The sequence below is a fragment of the Squalius cephalus genome (genome assembly GCF_949319135.1).
Source record: "Squalius cephalus genome assembly, chromosome: 6".
Classification (NCBI taxonomy): Eukaryota; Metazoa; Chordata; class Actinopteri; order Cypriniformes; family Leuciscidae; genus Squalius; species Squalius cephalus.
In genome coordinates this window covers 44,687,183-44,712,106 of record NC_137127.1, presented here as the reverse complement: position 1 = coordinate 44,712,106, position 24,924 = coordinate 44,687,183, and the positions used below count along the sequence as shown (strand labels likewise).

At 38.6% G+C, this 24,924-nt stretch overlaps 1 protein-coding gene across 7 annotated transcripts in view; it reads left to right on the top strand.

Annotated features, from left to right (window-relative positions):
• Positions 1–24,924, top strand: part of gramd1bb (GRAM domain containing 1Bb) — a 150,350-nt gene that overhangs the window by 25,662 nt on the left and 99,764 nt on the right. For all 7 annotated transcript variants that reach the window (XM_079874363.1, XM_079874367.1, XM_079874361.1 and 4 more), the window contains exon 2: positions 23,246–24,363. In XM_079874363.1, the coding sequence (XP_079730489.1) occupies positions 23,963–24,363 (401 nt within the window). In that variant the 5' untranslated portion in view covers positions 23,246–23,962. The remainder of the gene's footprint in view (positions 1–23,245; positions 24,364–24,924) is intronic.

The following is a 24,924-nucleotide window of genomic DNA, read 5'->3' as shown; positions in this document are numbered from 1 at the left end:
AATGAATCTAGGCCCGTATGGAATATGATGCTAGTCTGCTATTTCCAACTTGATTAGTAATCTTTAATCATGGCAGATTGTGGAGAGCATTTTACCTCCAATTGGTCATCCGGGCCCAGTTCATTACCCTCATAGAGATCAGTGATTAGATATTATCTTCATGATATCACATCGTTGTTTGTCAGATTTCATAATCTTTTTTTTTATCATTTTAAGTCTGCGACTGTGTGTGTGGATTGTTTAGGAAATTGAGGCAGGGAATGGACCTTTGCTGTTACAGCGGTGATCTGTTTGATGCACAGCACTGGATTAGATTAGATTAGATTCAACTTTATGCAAGGTACAAGTACAGAGCTAATGAAATGCAGTTAGCATCTAACTAGAAGGGCAGAAATATAGTGTTTAATATACAGATAAGTGCAGAAACAAGTCCACAGCGTAAGTGGAGCTATAGCTTACAATATGTACAGAATATATGAATATACTAAAACCGTATAGAAGAAAATGGGCAGAATGTACAAGTTATGTACAGTATGAGCAGCAACAACGTATTACAGTTAAAATATAATTTGTTATATGTACAGAGCAGTTAAACAATGTTCAATCTGTGCAAAATATAAATTGTAAAAAAATAACATGTCCATCAGTACTGTGAACAGTGCAGTATAAGTGCAAGCAGCAATTCTTGTCCAAAAAAAGTACTATGAATGCATGAGTGCAATGAGTGCAATGAATGCATGAGTGCACTATGAGTGCAAGGTGCAATTAGAGAAGTGGTGTGGAATTCAGTAGAATCACAGGCTCGGGGAAGAAGCTCTTCCTAAGCCTACTGGTACGAGTGCGAAGGCTCCTGTAACAACTGCCCGATGGAAGGAGGGTGAAAAGTCCATAGTTAGGGTGGGAGGCATCCTTGATGTTCCTTGCCCTTCCCAAACAGCCTTTGTACTAGATTATCTCAATAGTATAACTGAGTGCCGGTGATCCATTGGGCAGTTTTCACCACCCGCTGGAGTGCCTTACGGTCAGATACGGAGCAGTTGCCGTACCACACTGAGATACAGTTTGTTAATATGCTCTCAATGGTACAGCGATAGAAGTCCACAAGGATCCTGGGACACAGGTGAGCTTTCTTAAGGCTCCGTCAGAAGTAAAGGCGCTCCTGCGCCTTTTTTACAAGGTTGGAGGTGTTCAGAGACCAGGTGAGATCTTCAGAAATGTGGATGCCAATGAATTTGATACCAGCCACGCCCTCTACCACAGCTCTATTGATGTAGATTGGGGTGTGTGCATGGCTCCTAGCCCGCCTGAAGTCTACGATGATCTCCTTGGTCTTCTGGGTGTTTAGTTCCAGGTTGTTGGTGGCACATCACACTGCCAGGTGCTCTACTTCATCCCTGTAGGCTGACTCATCGTCATCTTTGATCAGACCTATCACTGTGATGTCATCTGCGAACTTGATTATGGTGTTGGAACCATAAACAGGAATGCAATCATGGGTGAATAGGGAACACAAAAGAGGGCTCAGCACGCAGCCCTGTGGCACGCCGGTGTTCAAAGTAATAATGGAGGAGGAGAGGTTATCTAACTTAACAGATTGTGGTCTGTTAGTCAGAAAATCCAGAATCCAGTTACAGAGGGAAGTGCTTATTCTAAGTTTTATGAGCTTGGAAATCAGCTTGGGGGGGTGTCACAGTGTTAAATGCTGAACTGCAATCAATGAACAGCATTCTGACATGTGAGTTTTGGCTGTCTAGGTGGGTTAGGGCAGAGTGGATTTGAGGTGAGAGAGAACCAATCTCTCGAAACACTTGGCAATGATGGGGGTGAGTGCGACAGGACAAAAGTCATTAAGGGCCGAAGCAGTGGAGTGCTTCGGCACTGGCACAATAGTGGTGGTCTTGAAACTATTGGGGACAGCTGCCTCGCCCAAAGACAGATTGAAGATGTTTGTGAAGACCACGGCCAGCTGCTCCGCACATGCTCTAAGCACACGCCCCGGTATTCCATCAGGACCAGCTGCCTTCCATGCATTCACCTTGCTCAGAGTAGAGAGCATCTGAGCATCATATTTAACATCTGAGATAGAGAGTGTGAGAGGCAGTTCTCCAGGTGGAAGATCTCCTTTAAGGGAGACCTCCATGTTACCTCAGTCAAAGCGAGCATAAAATAGGTTAAGCTCGTCAGGGAAGGAGCCAGAACTGGATAGAGGCACAGTGCTGGATGGCTTATAATATGGTCTGTATGCCTTGCCACATACGTCGGGGGTCAGAGGAGTTGAAGTGCTGTTCAATCCTCTGTTTGTAAGTGTATTTAGCCTGGCAGATACCCCTCCTCAGGTTGGTTCTGGCTGAGCTGTAAGCCTCCCGGAAAGCATCTCTTTCTTTGAATAGGAGGCGAACCTCTCTGTTCATCCAGGGCTTCTGATTGGGGAAAGTTTCTATTTTTTTGTGTGTGGTTACTTTGCCCACACACCTGTTGACGTACTCCAGAGTCTGTGTGCCTAAATTGATGCTGAAGTGTGGAGTCAGCACTCTCCAGCCAGATCTTGACAATTCTCGTTGTGGGTTTCATACGTTTGATGACCGGGATATACTTGGGGAGCAAGAACAAGGAAGGATGGTCAGACTGTCCTATGTGGGGGATGGGTGTGACTTTGTAGGCATCAGTCACACTGCTATAGACATGGTCCAATGTTTTATGTCCCCTTGTGGTGCAAGAGACATTTTGATAAAACTTTGGGAGAACAGATCGTAAAGTGCAGTGATTAAAATCCCCAGCGACAATAAAGGTCCCATCCGGATCCATGGCTTGCAACTTACTAATTGCAGCCCAAAGTTCTTTTATAGCCACTTTTGCATTAGCATCCGGCGGTACATAAACTGCAGCAGCAACAATGCAAGTAAACTCGCGTGGTAGGTAGAACGGCCTGCGATTAATAATCAGGAATTCCAGATCAACAGAGCAGTAGGTATCAATAATGACAGAGTCCGTGCACCATGTTTTGTTTACATAAATGCATACGCCACCACCCTTACTTTTACCTGAGGCTGCCGCTACTCTGTCTGCCCTGAAGATAGTGCGTCCATTCAAATCCACCACACTGTTTGAGACATCGTTACAGAGCCATGTCTCCATGAAGAACATGAGATTACAGTCCATAAGCCTTCTCTGTGAGATGGTCCAGATCTTTAGTTCGTCCAGCTTGTTCGTCAGAGACCGTACATTTTCAAGGAAGATGCTAGGCAGAGCTGGCCGATGTGGGTTTAGCCTTAGCTTCGCTTTCCCTGCTTTTGTTTACGGTCTCGACGCCTACGCCGGACATTGGCGGTCGGTGTGAATAAACTGCAAATCCGCGGTGTCCTCTGAAGCTCCAGAGGAAGTTCACTGAAGTTTCACGAGTTCACACTTACATCAATTAAACAGAGTAAAGATTATGCGTATTTGGCGTGCTGTCCGGGGGAGGGCTCCGAGCTCGGAATTTTTGCCCGAACCCAGAGTACTCCCCCCCCGTTGTTGTAAGAGTATTTAGGACTAGAAGTGAGGAGATGGGGTGGTGGAGGGATGCTGTTAAACTGTCAACGAACGGAGGCAAGTTTGCTGTATATATATATACCTCTTAACTCGTTGATTGAGTTGATTAACAGAGAGTGCTCCACACGTGTCTAATTAGGTTTGATTGTCTGAATGTGCTCCACATGTGTTTAATTAGATTTAATTATCTGAATGTGCTCCTGCTGAACTTTGTTAATAAAACATAATTAAAAGGATAATCTATATAAGCACTGGAGACACTGCTAGAATTACAAATCCATGAACCTGTCCACATCCATGACAGGCTTTACTGGCTCTGTCTACAGCATGACACTGAGTTTAAGAGCGCATACTTCATTCAACAGCTACAGTCTGATCCCTCTGACTCCTCTAACTCTTGTATAGAGGCAACCCTTGACTAGAAATGCATCGATCCACTGTCCATCAATCGGGAACTGGACGGTTTTTGCTTCAAACACATGATCAGCAACCGTTTTTTTCTTGTTTTATTTTGGCCGATATCTCTTCTGGATTTCCACACAAACTGCATTGCAGACTCTTCTCAAAATGTAATTTGTGTGGAAATATTACAAAGTCTGTAAACAGGACTTTAACAAAGGCTAGCGGTGGGACATGCTGAATATGGACACGAAGAGGAGAGCAGAGACGCGTCAGCAGAGCAAATACTGTGCAGGTGTTGCATTTTTGACTCTCGGACACATTATTACCCCCCTCATTGAGGCCGATACCTGATTGCTTAATCCGAACCCCACTCCTAATCCTAAACTTACCTATACAGTGCCCCTTTTCACCGGCGCTGGTGAAAATCTAAAATATCTTAAACTGTGTTACGAAGATGAACGGAGGTCTTACGGGCTTGGAACGACATGAGGGTGAGTCATTAATGACATAATTTCCATCTTTGGGTGAACTAACCCTTTAACAGCCTTATTGAGAGAAAGAACTACAATCCCATGAATCATTGGGAACAGCATCAAATTAAAAATGACTAAACGATTAAACATCACTCGTCATCAGCGGGTTCAATGAGGCTATTCAGAGTTGTAGACAGACAGTCACTGAGTGCTGCAAACAAACAGAAGCCAACTTTTACTGTTCCTCCTGAACAACGAGATTATGCTGCGTTCATACCATGTCATAACCGTAATTACGAGTTTATGCGTTTCTATGTCAGCACTATCAACGCTGAAATGAATCTGCAGCAGTCAGGTGGTGTAAGTCAGCACTCTGGAAGTTGTTTATGTTCATTATTATTGTAATGTAGGGCTGTCAAAATTGCTCAAAAATGACGTTCGAATATTCCCTCTAAAAAACACACGAATATTCGAACTATTCAAACATCTGGTTGCGCATTTTGTCAATGACGCGCATTACGTCAATAACTGGACAAATTAATACAAAGAGACATAACTACTTGTATAGGTAGTAAATTTAAGTTTAAACATATTTGACAATGTATTAACAACACAAAACCAAGTAAATAAACAAATGGCCAAGACCGCAGACCTCACTCTCGCTCACTCGCAGGCACTCTCTCTCTCTCTCTCTCTCTCTCTCTCTCTCTCTCTCTCTCTCTCTCTCTCTCTCTCTCTCTCTCTCTCTCTCTCTCTCTCTCTCTCGCCCTCGCGCTCACGCTCTCTCTGCGCATAACGGTTTAAATTAACAACAACAATAAGCACATGTTGAGTGCTGATCAAGAGTTTTGTGCAAGCAATTTAAGGTCGCGACTCTTGTCACAAATATAGCAGGCTTCATTCAGTGATTGAAACAAATTTATTAACATTAATTGAAGTTTTACAGTATAGAACCGACATTGAACGCTCCGAGCGAGCTGTGCTGTGGTAAACATGGAACTTTTATGTTTAACGTTAAATAAAATGAGGCACACAATTCCGAGAAATGTGACAACAAAGAAATTTTACCCTGAGGTTCATAAAAAATAAAGTGCTATTAAAAAAGAAAAAGCCTACTTACATTCTTGGTGCTTGTATTAAAAAAATGAAAAACTGACTGCAATTTACTCCATTGTCTTTTTTGTGCACTGTCAACTTTCAGCAGTGACGCTGTGCTAGACAGTGCGACTCGTGTGACCTGTCCCTCAGGCAGCGCACGCGCCCACTCGCAAAGCAGACAGCCGCGCATCTGCTTCCGCGGGCGTGTTTTTCCATATTCGAAATTCACATTCGAATATTAATTTTCACGTTCGAATTCCTGTTTTTTAAAACTATTCGAATATATATTCGAATTTAGAATATTCGTTGACAGCCCTATTGTAATGTTATGTGCTTTGAGACATGAGGTAATTTAACACCGTCTCTCATTACGCTTTGCAGACTCTGCTGTGAGAGATCATGTGGTTTGGAGGAGGAGTGGCTTTGGAGAAACTCTGAAGGGAGGGTGAGATCTCATGCTTTCAAAGCTAGCTTGCTATTGCTAGTTGTTCTGAAATGACCTAAAATAGACTCTTTAGACTCAGAGGAATCTGGTACTCGGAGCGCTGTGAACTTCTGACGTTTCCTTGGAAACTGAGTTGGCTTGTCAGTTTCCCTCCCCGCACGTGTTTTGTGTATTTATTCAGCACAGAGTCACCCTCCAAACATGCAGAGTGTGAAAGAGTCTATTCAGAGAACCCCCCGCTGCCGTCTCTCGATACGACTGCGTGTAAGACACATGCTATAATTACCCAGCTTTACTGTTACAGCAGAACCCACGCTCTGTGTTCGTCCTGTGAAAGCACACCATCCAGCTTCAGCAACAACAAGGTCATTCAGTCACTGGAGCCTGTGTGAGAAAACATCTCATTATACACATTAGTAAAATAATAAATAAAATATAGATCCGTCAAATGAACTTAATTTAGGTCATTAATTATATTCAGATATAATATGGATGAACACTACTAGTTTTGGGTTGGTAAGTTTTTTTTTTTTTTTTTTTTTTTACATTAGTCTCTTATGCTCAATAAGGCTGCATTCATTTAAGCGAAATATTACAATTTAAACTCTTTTCTATTTTAATATATTTTAATATGTATTTTATTCCTGTGATCAAAGCTGAATTTTGCATCATTACTCCAGTCTTCAGTGTCACATGATCCTTCAGAAATCATTATAATATGCTGATTTGCTGCTTAAGAAACATTTCTGATTATTATCAATGTTGAAAACGGTTTTGCTGCTTATTTTTTGTGATACTTTTTGGGGGTTCTTTGATGAATAGACAGTTCAAAAGAACAGCATTTATTTGAAATTGAAATCTTTTGTAACATTATAAATGTATTTACTGTCACTTTTGATCAATTTAATGCGTGCTGTATTGCAACAATACTTGCTGAATAAAAGTATTGTATGTATGTGTATATAGATCAGTACTTAATAATTATCACAATCAAAAAGATAAACAATATATTGACTTCTGAAGACACATCTTAAATGTCTATTCTATCATTTGTCTACCTTCATGTTAAATGTATTCTGGTGCTGTTAAGCTCGTTTTAAAGGATCGCAATATTTCATGATTTTCTGTCTTCTGTCGAGCACAAAACAGCATACAAGTCTTTTATGTCATATACAAATTTGTTTTTAATTTTAAAAAGTGGCACAATTAAAGTAGTCCATTTGTGATAAGTTTTCTGAATCTGTACAATAGCTTGACAAAATTGAATTCACTCGTAATTTTCCCATCATTTATGTGAATAGCACTTTCACAGTCTTTATTTGGGTGAATGATGCCTCTCACCTCAGTCTAATATCCATGAGTGAAAACACTCGGCATGACAGCTGAGACACTCCATCAATATCCTTTTGTCTATGGATCTTATCCATAAAAATAATCTGATTGAAATTTAGATAAATAGAAACTTTGTGACAATGCCAGGCTGTTGATCATACTGAGTTTGATGTTCAGACTTATGGAAGAATAATCACTCCTACTCATTATTGCCACTAGCAGCACTATTATAATTAGTCATGACTGGTTACTTAGAATGATATTTTCTTATTTAACATGAAATTTGTTTTTAGTGCTTTTGTAAAATTTTGTTGTAAATACAAAAATCTTAAAGTCTGCATGAAATGGTAGTTGTGATAGTCTTTTCTTCCCTATTGTGATGTATATGTGAGTGAAACGGCTTCTCGAACGAGAACAAATGTGGGCGGGGCTTGATTTAGTCCATGGGGAATTGATTGGATGGTTGTGGTTTGCTATTGGTGGATCTCAGGTGAGTGACAGTTTGTCCCGCCCTCATCATCAGAGAAGAGAAGAGATGTCGCTTTAGGTAGGGGAAGTTATTTTGATTAAATATTACGAGGAATATGAATTTAAAATAAAATTATTAATAATAGAAACTGTAATTTTCCATAAAAATAAGAATTGTCCATTTTGATTTCATAGTAACTTTAAGGTTAATTCTTACCCTGTTAATGCAGTGCAACAAAAGTTGACTGTTTTGTTGTGGATTATTGGAGAGAATTTAGTTGCTATGGCAGCACAATATTTTTTGCCGTACTTTCATCACAGTCAAGTCATAGATCATGCTGTCAGCAGCAGGACTGCAAAGAGAAATTGATTTATCTTTAAAAATCTGTTGGAATGAACAACGTCTAATTTGGGATTAATTATGAGATTTGTTATACTTTGTATTTAAAATTGATGTTGCTATTACAATCATGACAGTCAATTAATAAGAGCCAACCAATCCACTGAAACATTTTGATGTACGATAATTAGTCTTTGACTGTTTTGATGGCTCATTGATCTGTTTATAATTACTATTTAATTTAATCATGCTCGCTTGTATTCATTCCAGTTAATCAGCTCATCTGGATATGTACAGGAAATGTGTGATTAGGCTGTTATTATGGTTTTATCTATTTCTCTTAGCAAAATAGCTTTTTGGCAAGAGGAACAGATGCTTGCTTAATATTCACAGATACGGTATATCAATAAATTTAGAAGGAACCAAGGAAATTATGCAAATAAGTGTTAAAATGAGAAATGAACAGAATTCATTATCATCTTGATATTTTGATTGAAGTCAAATAAGAAAGAATATGAACGGTAGCGGCATTCTAAGATTATTATGCAATCTTAGAAGAAAGGTTTTATATTGAACCTTTAAAGGTTCTGCTGGCATTTCAAGAGATGTCAACAAGACTGATCTTCAAGTTTAATTTGTGTGTATTGTCCCAGATATGGCTTTTCTTCAGAATGTAATGCCTAATCTTTAAATCTTTGTGCTCATATAAATGTATCTTTTCTCTTTGCATCAGTCCACTTTAATTGGCTGTTACCGGTTAAATATATCTGATTAAAAAAGATTCATGTTCCTTTTTAAACAATTACAAGTTTTAACTTCAGTTGAATCCCATTTGTCATGGGTTCGGCGGCTGTCACTGGCTGTGGTGACTGTGAAAGCTTTAAATAGAAAGCCTTTGCAACACCAGTCAATGTGATCAATACATCGGTACGAGGAGACGAGGAGGCGGCTGAAGATCAATGATGAACAGTGTGTTAAGGACACTCGTATAGTGCAGTACAGTCAGACTCTGTTATTTTTAAGGTTAACATTAATGTTGCATTTGCTAATGTTTATTTCATGCAGCTGAAATAAGCTGAAATAAAATCATTTTTATTTTTACCTACAGCAAGGAATATAAGAGCATACAAATAATCTTAATTAATAGTAAATAGTAGGAATAATGAATTGTAAATATACACTGACGAGCAAAAACATTATGGCCAGTCACAGGTGAAGCGAATATCATTGATCATCTCATAACAAGGCCACATATTAATGTCTGGGTTGATTAGATGGTGAGCAAACAATCAGTTCTCATAATAAACGTGTTGAATGCAGGAATAAGGATCTGAGCGACTTTGACAAAGCCCAGATTGTTATGGCAAGGCGACTGGGTCAGAGTATCTCTGAAACAGCAAGGCTTGTGTGTTGCTCCCGGTCAGCAGTGGTGAGGATTTACCAACAGTGTCTGAGGAGGGACAAACAACAAACCAGCGACAGTGTGTGGGGCTCCCAAAGCTCATCGATGCACAAGGGAAACGAAGGCTATCCCGTCTGGTCTGAGCCAACTGAAGGTCTACTGGCACAAGTCATAACATTTTTTTTAATGATGGTTATGGGAGGAATGTGTCACAACACACACAGTCTCATTTTCTTTTGCATAAAGTGGACGGCCGTGTGCGCTGTTTACCCGGAGAAGTGATGCACCTGGGACGACAAGCCGGTGTAGGGAGTTGATAATGTTCTGCTGGGAAACCCTGAATCCGGCCGTTCATGTGACACGTTCATGTATTTGACACGTGCCACTTACCTAAACATTGCTGTAGACCAGGTCCACCCCTTCATGACAATGGTGTTCCCTGAGTGCAGTGACCTCTTTCAGCAGGATAATACACCCTGCCGCACTGCACAGATTGTTCAGGAATCGTTTGAGGAACATAATGAAGAGTTTAAGCCCTGGCCTCCAAATTCCCCCAGATCTCAATCCAATCCTGTGGGATGTGCTGGACCAACAAGTTATACGTTGTAAGTTATACGTTATACAAGTTATAAGTTATATAATATAGCTGCGAGCAGCGATGACGGGCCCAAGCCGGTGGCACCGCCACCCCGGTGCCTTTAGTTACCCTACCCTATATATATATCTCCTACACTTTACTATGTGTGAATGCATTAATGTATGTCCTTAACACGTTATTTATGAAGTTAAAATTAATGTTTGGGTAACCAAAAAAGTGCATTTTTAAACTTTCTATAAGGACATGTCCATAATTTCCACAAAATCTTACATTTTATCACTCTTCTCTGTATATTCCTTGCATAATGAGTATATTTTTTCATTCTAATTAGGACATAAATCAATATGGCATTATCATTAATGTACAATAACAAATAATAAATTAAATCTTGGTCTTTTTTGCCTTTTTCATAAAAACAACCTATAAAAGCAAGTGTACTGGCAAAACACTTATTATATGCCTGTTGCTAAGCAGCAGATTTTTTTTTTTTTGTGAAAAATGTGTAGATAATTACAGTGATTAAGTACAGTGATTGCTAAGCTACAGTATGAAACAAAAGACCCAACATATAGCTGATTATTTGCATAAATTCATGACTAGAATTCACCACATAATTATTTTTTTTCAAATGGTGTCAGGTTTATGAAGTTACAACAATTAAATCAAGCTTTAATTAAAGCAGGCAACAATTAAAGACAGCTTACTTTTCAAGAGCCAACTGGAATGTGTCAAATGCACAAAAATGATCAAATGTGCATTTGGGGTATTTGGTAGGTATACTTAAAATTATATATATATATATATATATATATATATATATATATATATATATTTGCTACAGTTAGCTAAAATTGTAATACTGGGTATGTCTTAATGAAGCTGTCTCATCCACTTCTTCTTCTTCTCTCCTGCCATGTATCAGGTCATGGTCATTCTGTACTTCGGGCATCGTTAGTAGTAGCCTAATTATGCCTTATATAAGGCATTTGTTGTTACAGGATGGGTAGGAGACTTAGATCAGAAAGTTCTTGTAGTAAACAACATGGCTGTTCTGCTGCCTGTTTTCAGTTCATAAACATTTCTAAAATGTTACAAACTGGTTCAGACAAACAGATAAATAAATAAGTAAATATTTTGTGGTTTCTGCATGGGGCAATCATTTAATTCAAGCAATAAAACATTTTTGAAAAAAAAATAGGAACAAAACCAAATCCACAACCTCAAAGATCATATAACATCTTTACTTTGACTTTTGGTCTGGTTTATTTTCAGCTCTCATAAAGTTGGTTAAACTCATAAAGCATCAAGCTGACACTTTAATGTTATAGTGCGTTCAAGTCCTCATGAGAAGTTCACATTTACGAGTTGGGAAGTCATGTTTACGACGTCAGGTGCGTTCAAGTTACGCTGCTTCTGAAATTGCATTCTTCCCTACTATATAGTAAGCGAAAAACAGTATGTGACAAAAGAAGTATGTCCGAATTCACAATACTCATAAAAGAGTAAGCAAAAAGTACCCAGATGACTTACTTTTTTTTTCAGTGAGATTCTGAAGTGTGTGTATGATGAACACTTTACTATCCCATGAAGCCACAGGAGCAGATTTGTGAATGACAGAAAGCGTTGTAACTGATGCTGGTAGGTCACATGATAAGGTCAACATGGCGATGTAGAAGCCATACATCCAAATTACATTCATAGAACATATTTTTTTAGCGGTCCTGATTCGAAGTAATTACCTATTTAAAATAAGTACCTACTCAAGAGAGTATGTGATTTCACTTTCTTTGGAGCAAGATAGCAGTGTGCGTCTCTTAATTAACTACACAAAAATACAGCAAGGTTTTTAAACTCTACTTCCAGAAAATGAACTAAGAATGTGCATCAGGTGTGTGTGTGTTTTGCTTTGTTTTTTAATTAATTTATGAAGTCACTCTAAACTTTATTACAGGCTATTCATTCTACCAGAAACGTACATTATCTGTCCTTGAATTGTTACAGTGAATAAAAAAGTATTTCATCCTAAAATTTCTAAAACTGGCTCATAGTTGATTTCTGTGAGTTGTTCTGTAAAGGAATATGTCATTCATTAGGTTCTCAGATATTTTTTTCTTTATTAAAAACACTTTTGAAAATTACAAAACCTGTCCATGTCCTTGTCCTCAGCCAAATTGGAGCTACAGCTTTCATAGTTTTGTTATGCTACAAACTGTTATTTAGAAAAAAAACTCCATCAATAACAAGTTTAAGCTGTTATCATTCACATCAACTGATCAAAAACATGAAATTATATATAAATTCTACAAATAAATTCTATTTTACAACTGTCCCCATGTTTTGGTCAGTCCTGTCACGTTTACATAAAACTCTACATAAAATGTGTGAAATACGCCTTTAAGGGTATCACTCAGAGGAAGTGACATCATTTGACCCAGGTGAAGCTTACATTGATCAAGGCTGAATTCTGTCATTGAATTGTATGATTTTAAGCTTGTTTTTGTATGTTTTTTTAGGAAGACGAGCTAAAGGGTCAGGCCCTGTCACAGTAAAACATTCCAGAAAATAATGATAATGTTTCAAATCCAAAACATGTCTAAAAAGGTTACTGAAATTCCTTGCTTGCATGTTAACAGTTTTTATGCTAGCATGCTAGCAGGCTGAGTAATGGCAGTTTAAAATGGCCAACCGTCAGGCCCTGTCACATTCCTGTGTGACACGGCCTTACAAATTAATGTTATTGTTCTTTTTTATTACATTTATTGCATATATTATGTATTTAACGCATGCAATAGTAAAATGAAGTTCCAGGTGCTTGATTTTTATACAACATGTGGCCATATAAGTGATTTGAACACCTGAATTCAGTTATTTGGAGGGCTGTCCCAATACTTTTGGCAATATTATGTATGTCCTTGGCTGAATTTTACCATAGTCTAATATTACATTAACATTTAAATTATAATAATAATTTAAAAAAGAAATGACAATCAAAACTTAAATAAAGAACACAAAACATAACTTTTTCTGCATCATCAAAATCCATAAAGTCAGTCCTGTCACAGTACCGTCAGTCCTTTCACACAGGAAATTATGTACTATTTGAGGAAATATTAATTAATTAATCTTTTTAACTGTGTAGATGAAGGTGGGGGTATATATCCACTACTATGTTTTTAAAAAAATCTCCTATGTAAAGGTAGTTATTTTACAACTATATGAGTGCCTGGTTGGTATTCTGTGATTCTGTGTAGGTACTACAGTTGACCGAAAAGTTACTTATATTTCTTAAAGGAATTATAAAACCATGTTAGAAACAATCAGGGACATGTGATCAATAAGAAAATGTTATTTGTATCAAAGAAATTCATTAGGAAACCATTCTAACATATACAAATTTGTCTGTGACAGGGCCTGACATTTTAGGGGTGAAATGCGTATAAAAATGTATTTTATTTAATCATAAAAACATGCTGAGATGGCATGATATGTTTTTCTTATAGTTTAACTTGTCCTCCATATGTCTCAACGTTCAGATTTAAGAAAAATATATGTTTTCCCCCAAGATTTTTTACAAGTGGAAATGTACGTTTCTTACGGAAGCCCTGAACCGCAACGTTAAAAAAAAAAAAAAAAAAAAAAAAAAAATCCGTCAAAAAAAAAAAATTTCTAGTAGGCTACCTTAAAAAAAAAAAAAAAAAAATCCGTCAAAAAAAAAAAAAAAACATTTCTAGTACGTTAAAAAAAAAATCCGTCAAAAAAAAATTCTAGTATTTCGAGATTAAAGTCGAAACGTTTCGAGATTAAAGTCGAAACGTTTTTAGAGAATACAGTCTTCTGTAGAAGTTGCGTGTGTGTGCATTCATAACGGTGCGCGTCCACTGGTGCATAGGGCGTGTTTCCAATTCTGAATTGTGTGTGTGTGTGTGTGTGTGTCTGTGTAAAGAAATGCACTTGTGAAGTCGAACTGCCTCGGACATGGATCTACACAAAATAGTAGCTTTTTACTTTTATCTGGGCTTTCAACAAAAAGAAAATTCGAGGTGCCAATCTACCAACATGCATTACCATGGCGTTGCCTATAGACGAGCACAGACTCCGCCGGAGTAGGTTCACAATCTGGTCGAAACTTTATGTGGCAGTGTTTTTGACGTGTTTTCGTGCTCGTCTATAATAGGCAACACTATCTGGGTCGAGAACACTTAACAGTAACCGCACTGATTACCTCTTCACCGTTCTTGATACATTTTAAGTGCATCATTCTGTATCCAATCATTTGGCCGGATTCCGTTATTTCCTCAGATATAAAGCTGGCTACCTCCATCCAGTCTGAAAAGTGTTTTCGCCTGTAAAGTTTATTCCGGCGCAGTATATTTTGTAACGTCCTAAGACAAATGGTAATGCCATGTTGGTAGATTAGCACCTGTAGAATGTCCTTTTGTTGAAAGCCCAGATAAAAGTAAAAAGCTATGTTTAGATCCATGTCAGAAACAGTTCGACTTCACGAGCGCAGGTCTTTCCTAAAAAAAATTAAGACTTTATTCTCGTAATGTTTCGACTTTAATCTCGAAACATTTCGACTTTAATCTCAAAACATTTCGACTTTAATCTCGAAATGATAGCATTTTTTTTTTTTCAGATTTTTTTTTTTTTTTTTTACGTTGCGGTTCAGGGCTTCCGTAGTTTCTGGTAGAATGTAAATTGTAATATTACAATGCTATTTGCCTATTTTGTTGTAAATAAAAAAGCCTGGAAATTTTACTACAAATATTGTCTATTCCGCCACGTTTCTGACTGACATGCGCCCCCGCAAACATGGGGCTTAAAGAAAATTCCGAGCTTCCCATATTTACGACTTTGTGGTGTCGTTCATGTGCGTTCAGATCGTAAATACGATCTTTTCGACATGACTATGATAAGACATGAGGTTGGTCTCTCTCGGTATCGGTAGGGTTAACGGAGCGCAGCGTCAGCGGTGTTGTGCTCAGCACGCGCTCGGTACTGATAGGTCAGTGTGTGGTGGTCTGCTCCACTTCCAGAGGACCGGCTCGACTGAACTCCTCCTCCGAGAAGCAGTGATTGCTCGCCCGCCCGACTCCCCTCCTCCGCCGCCGTGACGGTCTAACGGGAGTCATTGATGAAATGAATGCGCGGTGTTGTGTATAAAGTTGCGGACTTCACTAAAAGCTTTAAAACGGGCGCAGATAGAAGCCGCAGAGTTTAATTTTGCCTAGGTTGCTGCCTAGGTCGGTTTGACATGAAGAAACGGACTTTTAGTGAGTTTTAATATGTTGCGACTTCTTTTACCACGCGAGATGTCAATCATAATTTGTGGAAAGTGCGCGCGCTGGACATCGCGGCTGGTGAGGGTGAGTTAGATGCAGTTTATTTTCTTCACAATGTTGCGGGTTTGCAGACAGATTTTTTTGTTGTCATTTTTCATGATGCTTATTAGGAGGAATACACTAGCTCTTAGTCCACACACTTGACTTGAGTACGCGAGATTTAAAACACACAACTAAGATGTTAGCTATTTTTTACAGTCTATGGATGTTAGATGCAACGGGTTACTGTGATGATATGTGGAAATTCATATAAGATGTTGTGGTCTGTGAAAGTTTCAGTTACCAATGGTTTACACGGGAGTGAATTAAACAGATGGTAACAGTGATAACAAAAGTTAGATGGGGCCAGATTCTGGCTGCAGACTGTAGAGTCCCTGTGTGGAGCAGGGCATTATATATATATATATTATATATACATATATATATATATATATATATATATATATATATATATATATATATATATATATATATATATATGTGTGTGTGTATGTATATGTATATATGTATATATGTGTATATATATATATATATATATATATATATATATATATATATATGTGTGTGTGTGTGTGTGTGTGTGTGTGTGTGTGTGTGTGTTACTGCTTGTGCAGAGAAATAAAAAAAAATAATGATCCCAAAATGTCTTCATAATTAAATGGAATGTTTGCATAATCAAAAAAAAAAAGTTTATTCTCTTTGAGTACATTTCAGTGGCCATTTATTTAATTAATATTATATTATCTGCAAGGACAGTTTATATGTATAAGTTAGAGCTTATTTAGAGATATTTAAATAAACTCCTGATGTACTTATATACTTTCCAATGCCTCGTTTTATGAGTACAGAACCTATTACTACTGTAGAAGTTTGGTACCATTCTGGGCATTATTAGTGGAGTAATTTACGAGATACAGCCTTGGATCCATTTGCGCCTGCACTAAGCCATTCGGCTGATATCCCTAAATAAGCTCTAACTTTAATAATGATCGACCAAGGGAAAAAAAGCTTCTTGGGGGGGGGGGGGGGGGGGGGTGTTTGGCTCAAGGTCATGGTGCAAAGGACCCTAGGTTGATTTTACTACGAACCATCCCTTTAAGATTTTAAGTACACTACAAGTGCACCTTCAATGCAATTAAGCACACTTCTTTTTCACTAGGCCTAAAGTGGATTAACTGTAGTTTTGTGCAGTCTGATTTGTTTTGAAGCAGTGTTGTTCAGCACAGGCTGATTGTCAGTGTTGTTCTCGAAGCTTTTTCATGGCGTGGACTTTATTTCAGCACCCAGACTTTTACATTAGTGCATTCTGGATTAAGACCGGAAGGTATAAGGAGTCGGTAGAGCCTACTTTTTGCTCATATTTCTGTTAGAAATATCTGAAATGAAGCCTTCTCTCTTCTCTCTTCTCTCTCTCTCTCTCTCTCTCTCTCTCTCTCTCTCTCTCTCTCTCTCTCTCTCTCTCTCTCTCTCTCTCTCCCTGTGTGTGTGTTTGTGCCCTCATCTCCGCTCTATGCTGAGAATTTCATTATCCATGTTGTGGATGAAGAAATTTGATTTTGATTTTGGAATACAGCAGAGACTGTGTATCAGAATGTCTCAATCTCATATTGGCCTTCTTCTCTCACTCACACACTCAGACTATTGTTGCTTTTGTAACACTAGCTCTTCCCAGCTGTCAACTGGCTCACGGTAGTCTCTCTGTGTGTTTCACTCAAAGTTAAAGAGCAAAGCTGTGTGTGAATGTCAGCAAGCATGTGTTTGTGTGTGAACAGGTGTTCCTTCCAATATAAAGATTTCACTTGTTGGATTTGTCTGTGTTATGCAGCTAGACACTAGATGATCCTCATTCAGTGTTGTTGGATTCAGATGTAATGGTATAAAAGGATGACATTTTCAAGGAATGCAGGATCGTTCTGAATTCAGTCTGTTTAATCTCTAATACAGTCTTTCTACAGTTGGAACCACAGGTGATTTCTGTGGAGTGATTTGTGTGTCAATCAAAACCCAGCAGAAGCTGTATTTAAAGATGAGTGAAATGAAAGGATTTAGAATCAAACGCATGATACTTTAATATATATCAGCTTCTTATCTTCCCGGGTGGACTTGAAGGCACCAATACAGTGTATAAATATGCCATTGGGTTATTGTTTTGAAGAGAGTAAGAGGATGAAATCAATCTCTCTAGCTGACAGGATCTCTTCACTATCATGCCAAAGGTCAAAGGTCACGCAGCACCGCCGTAAAGAGTGGAAAATGTATGTTGGTAAGAGGTGTGCTATCCATTAAGACAGAGTGTGGCCTGGCTTGGATTATAAGTGACAGTGAACATGTGACATTAGAAACTGCACAGACCACATGGGTGTTTATGCACTGGATTACTGTACAGACATTAATGGAAAATATGATTACAATAGTTTCCACTCATGATAAACTGTACAGAATTCTGGATTTAAATACTTTACATGGAACATGTTGCCAAATGAATCTTTTATTTCGAATCTTGATTGCTGATGATTCAGTTTTGGAGGTTGGTGTGTATGGTGGGCAGAGAGGGTGTGTGTTCTGCACATCCGCTGGCAGTGGGAAGCTCACACCTCACACACGATGCTGATCTGAAAGAGGAGCGAGTGAAACGCTGGCTTGTGTTGTCTTTGCAGTTCGTCCCAGCGACTGTCCTGCTGGGATGTTTTCCAGGCCAACTTGTTGAAATTTCTACGCATGGCAAGTTACATAACATTACATAAAAACAGGAATAAAACTAGCGTGGAGGAATGAACCTTTGTATCTGGTAACCTATTTCCTGTAGACATTATGGAAAAGATATAGGCTATGTGACTTGTGAGAAACAAGCGATATAAATGTGACAAGGGAACATGAACAGAAGCTTGAGTTTAAACACCCTTTTTTGTTATGTACTTTATTGAAATGTTGTAATGTTATACAGACCCTTTCCAAAAAATTAGAATATCATGGAAAAGTTTATTTATTTCCATAATTCCATTCAAAACGTTAAACTTCCATAGATTATAGATTCAGGGCCCACAACTTAAACGATTTCAAGTATCTAGTCGTTTATTAGTACATAATTTGGGCTTCCAGCTCATAAAACCCACGAAAACAGGATTTCAAAAAATTAGAATATTACATGAAATCACACAGTAATTACACAGTGATACCATGGTCATTGAACCAGGTTTTGGTTCTTTTGGCAGTGTGGGCAGGTGCAAATCCTGCTGGAAAATGAAGTCAGCATCTGAAGAAAGCATGAAGTGCTCTGGAAATGTCCTGGTAGACGGCTGCGTTGAGTGGACAGCACAGTGGACCAACACCAGCCGATGACATGGCTCCCCAAACCAACACAGACTGTGGAAACTTCACACTGGACTTCAAGCATCTTGGATTGTGTGCCTCTCCATTCTTCCTCCAGACTCTGGGACCTTGGTTTCCAAATGAGATGCAAAATTTGCTCTCATCAGAAAAGAGGACTTTGGTCCACTGTGCTTTATTAAATCCAGAGTCAACGCAGCCGTCTACCAGGACATTTCCAGAGCACTTCATGCTTCCTTCATTTTCCAGCAGGATTTGCACCTGCCCACACTGCCAAAGGAACCAAAACCTGGTTCAATGACCATGGTATCACTGTGTAATTACTGTGTGATTTCATGTAATATTCTAATTTTTTGAAATCCTGTTTTCGTGGGTTTTATGAGCTGGAAGCCCAAATTATGTACAAATAACCAACTAAATACTTGAAATCGTTTAAGTTGTGGGCCCTGAATCTATAATCTATGGAAGTTTAACGTTTTGAATGGAATTATGGAAATAAATAAACTTTTCCATGATATTCTAATTTATGGAAAGGGTCTGTATATATATTTTTATATATACTGGCCAATGCATCCAACCTTTTGGGCAGTCTTTGGGCATACATACATATATACATGTGATATTCCACCAGTATCAGCACTGGGACTGTTCACCATTTGTATCAAGGTGCGTTCATGCCATGTTGTAATTACCATAACGATTCTGAACTATAAAAAGCCTTCACGCGCTTGTAGAACTTAATTACAACTTGTGATTTTTCTGAGAGCTACAACTTTGACCACTGCAGATTTAAGATGTGTTCGACTTGAAGCAGCGCTGTGCAGACCGATTGGTGTGTTACATCAAAGTACCGCGAGAGCTTTATTTACGGTAATACGACATACCGTGAACAGGATCACTCCGTTTGTCTCTGCACGTGTTAGACTCTACAGCATTTCTCCCAGCAGATGGAGGAGGAAAAAACACATGATAATTTTCAAAATGCTACTGTTGTTGTTTCACGGAATGTAGTTTTTAGAGTTTTTCAGATGAGAATGTAGTTGTTTAAACCTCAAATCTGTGGTTTATTCATAAAGATATTTGAAAATGTGATGCTACAACGTTTTCTGAGTTGTGAGATCAAGGTGATCATCAGGATGAGAACAGCCTGACCTCAGCATGTCTTTCTGACACTTCACACTTGCTCTGATTTCTCCATAGTGGTTAAACATAATTTACCTTTAGTAAATCTAACAGGCAATCTTTGGTATATTATATTATATTATATTATATTATATTATATTATATTATATTATATTATATTATATTATATTAATCATTTTTGCATTACAGTTATGACAGTCCATTTTTTGCATTACACTTACAATATTATCATTTAGAAATTCTATCATATTGCAATATTATGCTATATTAAATAATTTTTTGCATTATAATTACAGTACCGTTTTTTACATTACAGTAATGAGATTGTGATTAAGAGTTATGAATATAATTATACAATGCTAAATAGTTTTTTCTTTCTAAGGACATACTGCATTTAAACACCTGTACATGATCTTGACATATTTTGTGAGATTTCCCAGATATATGTAATTGTAATAAAAAATGTAATTTCCAGATATATAACAGATAATCCAAGGCTCAAAGAGTGAGGTATTGATTATGTATTAAGTATTTCATGTCTTTTATCAGTTTCTTCAGTATCTCATCTGCTTACAGTTTATCCTCGAGTGGTTGATCTGGATTTTACTTGAATCATTTTCTTTTAGTTTTACACTTTCTGCATGGTTCATATTCGCCTCTTCCAGGTTCTGGCACATGTCCCTTGTGTCTTTATACTTTATCTCTCATCTTACATCAAACACTTTCTAATTATAGCCTGTCAAATTAGTAAAGATGATTAGCTTTCGACATTATACAGCAGTTGCCCTCTGCAGTAACTCGGTCTGGTGGATCCGCAAGCGCTCGTGTGGATGTGTTGGGATCTAGATTAGGGGTTACAGTACATCAAGCAGAATGTGGTTTCTCTCCCAGCCTTTCATCACATGACCTTAGCAATCAGAGGGAAACTCCTGCTGTGAGTCTCCACAGAGACACGCGCGCTGCTTATGAAACACAGCTCGTCTGTGCTCGGACCAATCCTTCACGATCTAGACCAATGCATTAATAGAGCTTAAATGCTTCTGAATACACTCGAATCATCTAGTACATGATATAATGAAAATGAAGAATGAACTGTCAGCTGTTCTGTGTACAACATTCAAAGGCTTGATGAGATCAATTCTTCTGCCAGAGAAAAATACATCACAGAGGTCAAGTATATCACAATATAGCAAGTAGCGGCAGAAACTGCAATATGTGTTGGACTGTTACACCACAAAAAAAACATATTTGCAAAGCATTTAATTTAATGTAATGCAATATTTCTGATTTAAAAAAACAAAACATTTGCTCCTGAATACTTAATATAATGTAGGGCAGAACTTCATCCATCAGGTTATCTATTTTATTAATGGGGAATTAATATTATTTTTCCTCATTCACATGACCTTGGTTATATAAAGTTGTTCCAAGTTATTAGATTTTGATGAAGGATGACTGTAATGTGAGTTGGTGTCTTCATATGAACCGCACTCTTGTCTTGATACATCTCAGATCCCAGCAGGAGGATCTTCTCCTCTTTCACAGTAAATTATTTATTTATATGATGTTTCAATTAAAAGAATTTCAGTAGGTCTCTTTACAAGTCCTTCAACTGTTACTTTTTAAACCTCCATACTAGTGGGCTAAACTATTTGTTTAATATGCATTTTACATTTAAATCTGGATAATTACACAGGTTTATACGGTTCTACATGGTATAAACTCTATAAATGGACTAAACTGTACAGTTCTCTGCAATACTTGATTCTGATTGGTCGGTCATTAGTCTGCTTGTGTATATAGAATACCGTTCAAAAAGTTTAGGGTCTGACCGATTTTTATGCTTTAATGCTCACCAAGGCTGCATTTATTTGATCAAAAATAAACAGTAATTTTGTGCACTTCAGCTTGTATTTAACCCAGGCACTTCCTTAATTATGGATTTTGTTTTGTAGGTTTTATAGATTTATAAGTTTTAAAAAAAGTGTTCCACACATGTTCTTCAAGTCTGTGATGTAATTGATCTGAATTATTTTGAGACAACTGTCACAAACATATTTTCTGATTGCATTTGCATGTCTATTTTGTTCACTTACCAGCACCCGTATTCATTTTGCTTGTAGCAAACATATTTGCATCTTTTTTAGGCAAAAGGAAGGGGTAAATTTATTCTGCCCAGTTGAATGTTCTGTAATGCTCATTAAGAATGCGAATCACTGTTATTTTAGTATCATTGAGATACTGTTATAGTTGCTAATAATATGTGATTTATTTTTTAATATTTTCCAGTATACTTTTTCCCGGTAGCACCCCCGCACCTAGTTCACACATATTGTAAGAATAATAATTTCACATGTGATTCTGTTAATGAGAGAGAGGAAGAGAAGTGAGGTTATGTAGCAGCGATAGCCTTGAGTGTCTGTCTTGACACAATGACACAGCCTCTCATCTCGAAGAAACCCAATCCTGTCACAATCTGTCAACGGTTCGCTCGCAACCTGACAGCGGCGTCCTGCTGTTCCGCAGAGAAATGTGGAATGGCTTCGCTAAACATTATACATTTTCTCCTCTGATTTGCAATTTGCATATTGGTTTAGTTGCTTCATTTTCAAATAATCTGATGCTGATGTTGGTTGTGATTTGTGTGCCGGAGGCCTGAGCTGCTCAGTGGAAGTGATTGTTTAAATATTGGATGTCAACTGGATTGTATTTGTGTTTCTCAGTACTGGGTCAGCGGTCAGGGTGTTTGGCCTGCGGGCTCTTTAAACGTCTCTCATTGGGCTGTTTACTCTAGTCATGCTTTTGTTTGCACTATCTGGTCCTTTATCACTTTCGTCTCTATTCTCGTTCAACTGAACACTACCCCCCCCCCCCCCCAGTATTATAGTAGTGTGATTTATAATGAAACCACAGTGCTGTGCTTCAAATCTGGTTACTTGAATTTTATTTTTCAGTTTGAGGTTATTCCAAAAAGTACTTTTTCAAATCACAATGAAAATTCTGTCATCAATTACTCACCCTCAAGTCATTCCAAACCTGAATGAACAGTTCTTTCAACCAACCTATCATGCTTTGCAAGACAATATTGAAACTAGTAGACAGAATGAATTCAAACTGTACTGCTTTCAGTAGTAATTATGAGTACTGAGTATGTATGCATGTGCGCGCTCACAATTATTGTGCTTCATTTTTGATTTGCTGATTTATCTCTGTGTTTGGTGATGCATCTTATCCATGTGACTGTTTGTGTCTTTGTATGTATTTTTAACAATATCTTTGTGTCAAACACTTAGTCACCGGCGTCCTAGTTACCTGGCATCCTATCACCTTACTCTAATCTTTAGGCTGTGGCCGCTGTATGTGTCGGAAGATTGAGATGCAGGGCATTGTGGGAACAGCAACCTCAGGAACGTGACCAACCCACAATTCCTGCTCCAGACATTCCCAACCGTCTTCAGGCTTGTTGTTGGACAACCGGCGTGTACAACTCAGGAGAGAGTCTTTTTACACAACTGTTAAAGGCAATTGAGTCTGAGTTTTTATGCTTGTGTTTGTGTGTGTGAGACCGTCTCGGACCTGCGGGGAGTCCTGGAGTACTGTTACACCGATAGCCACCCCTTATGCATGTTTCATTTGCTGGGAGGAGAACAGAGCCTTCCTTTGTCATCTAATACGTCCAATCCACCAGCTGTAGGCCTCAAACACTCCCAGCAGTTTTACCCACCTCCACCAGTTCGTCCACCCAAACACCATCAGGTGCCCTTTATCAGTTCAAAGTGTAGCTAAAACAAGAAGGAAAGAGCCCGGATTCTCAAGCAATCATCAAGAAAGGATTCTGTAAGGAAATTCAGCACAGGACTGGATGTTTGACTTTTGACCAAAGTACATTTTGTGCTCCGGCTCTTTACAGACGCTCAGGATCAACTTAACACCTCCGCTTCCTCTTAAATCTTTAACTTGGTCGGTTTGGCAGATAGCCTCTCGCCTTCCCTGGGATCGGGCTACATCTCTATTTAGCTTCTTAGCGGTGATCACAGCGGCAGGGGTGGTGAGTTTGGAGCATGACGGATACCCTTCGACCACCATCCCTCCAGGTGCACGTCCCCCAGGACGATCCCGGCCCTGGAGAGGAGGAGGGCGGAGGCGGAGGAGGTCATGACAGCCTCGTCTGGTCCAGCTCGTCCACCCCCACCCTACGGCGCCGACGGTTTAAGATGAGACGGATGAAAAAGCTGCCCAGTGAGCGGGAACGGCTTGAGAACGGGCTACTGTGGCAGCCAGGATCACGCTCGGCTTCCAAAGAGTACCTTCAGCTGCCCTCCATCGAAATCACACCGTCCAGCGACGAGGACGCGGCCTGGTCCAACAGCTCCACCCCGAGCGCCTCGCCTCGGCGCAAACGCTTCCTGCTGCGCAAGTGGCTCAAGGTGCGAGAGAAGAAGGAGCAAGGCAGTGAGAGCAGGTTGGTGTTTCAGACGTGACTGTGAGATATAAACATAAACCTCTCAATTGGTGATTTATAGTAGGAGTTACTCTTGTTCGCCCAGATACTGTTAGTGTTTCTCAAATTATATTCATGGTTTGGTTCTTTTTGCAAAAACAAAAACTATCATACAAAGTAAAATGATTATTTATTATAAATGCCACCATACATAATCAATATATTTTTTAAAAACACAAGAAATATTTTTTAACTTAAAGGGTTAGTTCACTCAGAAATGAAAATTCTGTCATTAATTGCTCACCATCATGTCGTTCCAAACCTGTAAAGGTGATGATACACAGGGCAACTTTTTGTTGCTGTGCTATCACATTGCCAAGAGATTGTTACTTGGGCACTTTCCCATTGAAAATGGGCAATACATTTCTATCTGGATAATTTTTATTGGTCGTGGGCCCTGTCTCGTCTGGTTGCCCGTTGACGGCAACATTGCTCAAAAAGTTGCCCTGTGTATCATCACCTTAAGACCTTCGTTCGCTAAATACGTAGTAAACCCAGTGCAGCGCTTCCAGGTTCTACGTC